This window comes from Myxocyprinus asiaticus, chromosome 17 (genome assembly GCF_019703515.2).
Source record: "Myxocyprinus asiaticus isolate MX2 ecotype Aquarium Trade chromosome 17, UBuf_Myxa_2, whole genome shotgun sequence".
Taxonomy (NCBI): domain Eukaryota; kingdom Metazoa; phylum Chordata; class Actinopteri; order Cypriniformes; family Catostomidae; genus Myxocyprinus; species Myxocyprinus asiaticus.
This window is the reverse complement of record NC_059360.1, coordinates 36,535,709-36,542,858: the sequence shown is the minus strand read 5'-3', so window position 1 is coordinate 36,542,858 and position 7,150 is coordinate 36,535,709. Positions and strand designations below refer to the sequence as shown.

The 7,150-nt window shown below is 35.9% G+C and overlaps 1 protein-coding gene across 1 annotated transcript; it reads right to left on the bottom strand.

Moving 5' to 3' along the window:
* Nucleotides 1-4,788: 4,788 nt before the first annotated feature.
* gsc (goosecoid) lies at nt 4,789-6,855 on the bottom strand. The gene is made up of 3 exons (XM_051722187.1): nt 6,343-6,855; nt 5,721-5,980; nt 4,789-5,293 (listed from the first exon to the last, which is right to left on the bottom strand). The coding sequence occupies exons 1-3, from the start codon at nt 6,656-6,658 to the stop codon at nt 5,144-5,146; spliced, it is 726 nt and encodes a 241-aa protein (XP_051578147.1). The 5' UTR covers nt 6,659-6,855; the 3' UTR covers nt 4,789-5,143.
* Nucleotides 6,856-7,150: the final 295 nt, after the last annotated feature.

Genomic DNA, 7,150 nt, shown 5'->3' with positions numbered 1-7,150 from the left:
GCAAATGCTTACAGAGCAGTTCATTTGTCACAGTAATGTAAATCTGTCATAGTGATTTATTGATAATTCATTTGTTGTGAAAATGCTTTGCTCTAAATCTTTGTTTGCTCTTCATCTATCAGAGTGTCGTACATCATTGTGCCTTTGGGTTTTCTGCTAAATTCATGTTTCCTTGCGTTATTTCAAACAGTTCTTGATATACTTGTTTAAGTTCCATGCGGCTTGAAAACCCAAGTTCGAAAATTATATATTCCTTGTATTCAAGACATACTGTATATTCTCATGTTTTATTATATACAGGAATTGTCCTCTGAAAATGCCATTTATTCCAAATGTAAAATGATACGCACTATGTAATTTTCTGTCCGGAAATAATGACCCTTCAAAGCCTCTAGGAAATAATTTCTTCAATCATTTGTTCTCGGCGCGTTCAATATGTTTATATTCTATCAGGAGAGACCTCTTTAATGATATATCCCAAACAGCATGTTGGATTTTTCCCTTATTTTTTTCATGTCAAAGAAAATTACTCTTTATAATCCGTGCTCAGATTTTTATTTTCAGATATGATTTATCATTCAGAATCTAAGCTTCCTGTGTTGTTGATACAGCAAATAATTTAGATTTATCTCCTGTAAATGCATGCAATTTTCTCTGTCAAGGAGGAGCAGAGCTCTTGAATCATTCTTCCATTAATCCCCACATTGTTTTATTTACTTTCAGCTCTCACCAACTGGAAAGCAAAGGGCACATTATGAGGTCACAAAACAACGACTTCCCTGTTGGGTCTCAGCAACAGCCTGTCATCTGTGGTGTGCTTTGGAGGGAGTAAATTGCTCTAAAGGTTGTGGAATAACACAAATACTAATCTGAGTGTACTTGCATGTGTAGTAAAGGTCTTAAACTCTCTGGAGAGTGTTGTAGGCCCTACATTCCCATGTGTGTGCCTGTTCAAAGTGGTCTTACACTCCTGTGCAATGGAGTCCTACAATCCCCAGAGGCTGCTCTGAACTAGGGCCAAAAGTTCTGCAGCAGGTCAAAAGTGTGCACTCCCCCTCCCACTTGCTCACCCCACACCCGCTTGCCTCCAGAGGCAGACCCTGGCGGAGGACTGAGGTTAGCCCACACTGCTAATCAGCACTAACCAGGGCAGTGCCATATGATGGGCCCTTCCTGATTTCCAAGCAAACGAGCGTGGTTCCCCAGAGCACACCCTCGCAAATGAACGTACAGTGCATAAGCACACACAACACACACATACATACATTCTCCTTAGATACAGCTCATTCATATTGCTTGTGTTTGTTTGGTTTGGCAGGAAGAGTCAGAGTGAAAACGTTAGACCTTCTGTAAAGAGCCAGACCTTAAAGGCCCAGAGAACATAAATTGGTGATCTGAGCCCTGTAAAATTGGGGGAAAGTTGGCTTAGTGTATGATTACCTGATTTACCTGGGAGAGATAAGTGTCTGCTGCTGGTTGCCATTCCTGTGCTGGGGTCCCCTGCTTTTCAGCGACTGTGTGGTTACAGAGCGGAGGTATGCTAACCTAAGCCAGTTGGTAGCTAGCGTGCTGGAATGAATGTGGTGACAGGCATAGTAATTACACACACTAGAGATGAATGAAGGGCCACAATTGCTAAAGCCTATTCAGGTGCTAAGTTCACTATAGAAAAAAAATAAATACATGCTGGTGTGTACTTGTTTCCTTCATCTAAAAAAAAAAAAACATATCTCGATAATGTTGTATTGTAGGGGGGTTATTTTTTCTTTCAATAATTTGTGTACTGCTGAGGGAAAACCACGGGTCATCCTACTGAAATATAGAAGAAAAATATGGTAATGATACAAGCAAGTGCTTATGATGATAAAAACATGTATTATTTGTCTTGTCTTACTTTCATTCAGAGTTCCTTCCTGCGTTAGGAGGCCATTTTATGTTTCTCGAAATGCACCACAGAGATGGCCAACACCCTTTTCTATCTTTAGATGGAGAATCCACCCAAAAACTGTCACTCTTGCAGCCACAACTTTCAAAAAAGTTAAGACAGACCACACTAATACAATTGATTCACAAATCAAAGCAGTAATTTAGAAGTTGATTACATCAGCCAAGGAAACTATCAACTTTTAATCGAGCATAACACATAGAGATTTAGGTTATGTAAGAATATACGGAGAAAAATACTCTTTTGAAAGAGGGCAACATGCAGCATTTCTTAAAAAGCAAGCACTGGATGAAAGATTTATCTACTCCTGGACTTAACTCACTGTCTAATTTTTCTTGGACTCCACCTGTGTTTTTCCAAGTTCTGGGAACTATGCATTAAAGTTTTTTTTGTTGTTTTTTTTAAGTTTGTATTAAATTTTTGAAATACTAAATTACAGCCTAAAACTGAAGGGAAAAAAGCAAAGCTAAGATTAATGGCCTCAGTCCTGCTCTTTGTAGATCTCGCTGGCACTCAGGAGAAGAAACACTTAATAAATCACACTAGACGCGTGAAGGGTTATAAGTGTGACATGCTTTGTTTCTTGGTTTGTGTTGTTGCCAAATCTTTAAGTACCTGCACTGCCCTCCTTTAATCTGTTTTAAAAAGCCACCTAAGAGATTTAGTATTTTTTATTTTTCCTGTGTGATTTTAGCCTGGTGTGTTGTTTTTGAAAAAAAAAAAGAAGAGAGAGAGCGAAAGAAAAAAAACCTAAAATAAACAGAAAAGCAGACTGCAAATTAAAATCACCCCACTAACTATTTACTGTGAAGGAATGACAAATTGTTAAGTATGAAAAAAAAAATGACCAATGTCTTCGTTGATGGGGTGTTTAGTAAATTTTGTGATGGACGGTCTCACTTAACCAGCTTCATACCTGGGTAAACATGCTGCCCTGAGTCAATATACCATATTTATAGACTGGGCATAGGCATTTGTTTTTTATGATAAATAGTCCAAATGCATAAGCACACAAAAACAAATAAATGTTCGGTCCACACTGTTGCATTTCAAACCTTAAGATATGTGTTTCATCAAGAGCAGCCTTCCAATTTGTCAATCTAATCCAAAAAGGGTGTTTTCTTGGAGGCATGACACTGGCAAGTTGCCAGTGTCACAAATCATATATAAGTAACATACCTTTAAAACACACTAATATGTAATCATTCATTTAAATATGTATGCTGTACCCTGTCTGTTCCACACACAGATGAACACGCACACACTGAGATGCTTGTTATGTTAATGGATTTGATTTCTCTATCTTCCTTAAATCAATAAGTCTGGATTTTAGGGGTAGTCTAATAACATCCAGGGCAAATGTATTATTATTATTATTATTATTATTATTATTATTATTATTATTATTATTGGCCTAATAATATCAAATAATAAGCTAATTAGTCTCTGAAGAAAAAAAACGGGAAAAAAACAGTTGGTTTAGAAATACATTGACTAAAAATGATCAGGTAAAAGTTAAGGTAGCCTTAAAGTTTACTGGTTGCGACCACTTACAGTTGTAATGGCGGGTTAAAATAAAATTATTCTGTAATGCCTTCAGTGTATTTGAGTACTGAAAGAAAAACTAATTATAGCGATTGTGAACTAGACATAGAACGCATTATATTGCCAAAATAACACTGAACGCATACTGCGCCTATAAGTGGTAGAAATATGCATTTGGGTGGAATTTCATGTTTAAAACAGCGAGCTAAAGTGTTTTTTTTTTTTTTTTGTTTTTTTTTAAACAAAAAATATTCATAAAAATATAGTTATCTATAGTATTTACTTAAAAAAAAAAATATATATATATATAATTTTTTTTATTTTTTATTTTTTTTTATTTTTTTTATTTTTTTTTATTATTTAAAGAAAATGCAATGCTGGCTTAATCTATTAGTTATATCAGTATATGTTCATTTCAACATTCACCGCAATTTATTGTAATCACTTTATCGTGAAAAAAACAGTAAAAATGACAACAAATAATCTCTGCAACAATATTGTGTGTATATGTTGTTCAGAGATGTGTTATTTGATATCTTTTTCACCATAGTCACAGATAAGATATGGATAGCCGTATTCAAAATCTAAATATTTATATTAAATACCCGTATAAAGACGGGAATACGACCAGAATTAAACTGTCGCAGTTTAAATGTCAGTGGAAAAATAATTGAGAGTTAAACGTTCTTTTCGTGCTTGCACCTCGTACACCAATAACTGCTACTTCATCAAATAATAATTCTGCTGAAGATTATGAGGTCATCACTTCAGAAAGGCCAGGTGTGGCATAACTGACGACATAATGCAGAATCTCGTCGGTCCATGTATCAGCTCGTAAATCAACTTCTTCCCAAATTATGATTTGAGATTCGAAATAAAAGAGATAAAAATGAGACCTCTTGTGATATTGTAATGTTCAGTTCTAAATAAACTTGTTTACTTATTAAAGTGTGGTCAGTACGGTATATCTTTTAAATTACCCCTGTGATAAAAATGAACATTAAGAATTAGCCAAAATTGTCCACCATGTCGCTTCTTGCAAAAGAGAAACATGTCTCCACCTATATTTTTTGCCAAATTTGGTAATAAACACGTAATAAGGCTAAACTTTTATTTATAAAGTATAATATAACCAGCAGCTAAATTCTATAAATGCTGATAATCAATAAGTATCTTAAGAGGATTCTCAGTTTTACCTCGATACAAAAAGAATGTTCTTTGAGATGATATTTCCAACATTTTCAATAAGTAGGGAAAATCAAACAATTTTATTAGATATGATTTTAATATTTGCTTATGTTCTTTTTAGTTTTCAGGCGACATTAAACGTTGATTTAATCAATTTGATCGTCCTGCCATCGTATATATCTTCAGTTACAGCCAATTCCAGAACATCTTATTACGACAAGACTTTAATTAAACTTCAGCTAAAAATGTTTTCAGTATATATAAGGTAACATTACTATGGGCAGAATCCATGTTATTTTCGTCTGTGTAGATTTAAATTAATATAAATAACAATAAAATTGTTAAAGGTAACATTTACTATACATCTGTGCAACGTCATGACAACACATTTCAATCCTACTCACAATATGTACATAAAGTCCGAATCATAATTGTGCAAGATTTTCCGGTCTCATATTCTGTGTATCAGCTGTCTGAGTCCACGTCACTTTTGCCCTCCTCGATTTTCTCTGTGGCTGTTTTCGTGGATTTGTTCCATTTCTGTGCGTTTTCTGATTCCTCTGATGACGACCGTTTCTGTCTTCTCCATTTTGCTCGTCTGTTTTTGAACCAAACCTAAGCGAGAATAGAGGGTAAAATCCTTAATATGATTTGAAGGAACGCAAATTTTATTGATGACACACGAAATGTTGAATTGGTTTTAAGATAAAAAAAAATGTGGCTTATTTGGTTCGTGGCGCACGGATTATATATAAACGTGCGTAACTTTTCTGTGACGTCTCTATTTGTCCTCCTAAAATTACATTTCTTTTAATAAAGAAAAACAAACGGTAACACTATGGACATATTAGCTACATGTTAAGTTAACAATAAGAAGAGCAGTGTGTAATTACAAGCAGCTCAGCAAAATAATTACTCATTAAGTAGGTCTGTACATGCAGTTCATTATACAGTGTTGTTAATATTGTAAATAATATCATTAACACAAAAATGTAAAGTGTGACCCAATAAAATAAACTAAAAAAAGAACCAAGTTACTCACCTCCACTTTTTCTTCACGTAGGTGCACCTTTCGTGCCAGTTGTTCTCTTGTGCCAACGTCAGGGTATTTGGTTTCTTGGAAAAGGTTCTCCAGTGCCTCCAGCTGCTCGTCGGTGAATATGGTTCGGTGTCGTCTCTTGCGTCGACAGTGTAACTGGTTGAGCAACTGCAGCTCGGTTCTGGACAAAGTGCCCACGTTCATGTACGACATCATCTGATGGGGGACTGGAGAAATAAGGACTGATCCGGCGCTGTCGTAGCCTTAAAATGAAATGTACACTTAATTAAAATAATACACTGGAAATGTTAGCCTAAAAAGTTTGCTTCGTTTGGTGAAATTATCTGGTTTTATTCAAGCCAAAAACATTTAACATCACCGAATCAACCTGAATATATTAGAATAGATCAACAAAACTAATTTTAACGGTTAGATTGGGTAGAAATAGCTCTTATACTGTATATGGTAATAAACGCAGGTTACCACTTTTTTGGACGTGAATAGAACAACAAACTCACTCTACAATTACAAAAAAATAAAAAAATATCGAAAATCCACCACACAATTTATTTACAGAATATCGAAACATTCACTTTTTTTTTGGCCAAAAAGTAACATAGCCTACCTGTAGGAATACACGGGCACTGCTGCGAGCCAAGGGTTGGGATTGCGCCACAGCAAGCTGGCCCAGTCGGCCCCTGGACATGAAGTTGTCCATAATAGTAGTTGCTATAGCCTAGCCTGGTTCCATTCACCGATTGTAAGTTAGGAGCTGGAGGTCCTGTGTGCGCATAGAGTCCATTAAAATCGCCAGCTGCTGTGTACAAGGATTCCGTCAAGTTGGAAAACACAACCGGAGCATTCCGATGGAGAAGAACCGAGTCCTTGCAACTGGGTCTCTCTGCTAAGATGCTGTCGATACTGAACATCCCAGCGGGCATTACAGGCGAAAAAAAAAAAAGTTCGAGTTTTGGTGGCAGCTGTACTAAAATGTTCTTGTAGTCCGTTTAAATGTGGCAGGTTTCCCTCATAATCGCAAAAAAAAAAGAAAAAAAAAAAAAGAAAAAAAAGAAAAAGTGAATTGTCAAGAGTGTTTTTCCCCCCCTGTGTAATGCAGCTACAGTGACCGTGCGCAACAGTTTCAGTAATTCGTTTGTGGCTGAGTTGAACTCCTGCTCGGTTTTATACCCAGCTGACGTCACTGAAGGATTTGTGAATGACTTCTCCAATAAGAGATTGGCTGGGTTTAAGGGTTAGCACACAATGGCGTGAAAACCACCGATCTGTGTATTGAGAATTAACTTGATTAAGTTAATCCGAACTATTTGCTAACTTTTGCAACAAATAATGTATTTCTAGACTGCCATTTTAAATAGCTGACTGTATGAATCAATCACATTAATTCTGACAACAAAGACACCTGTGAAGTTTTT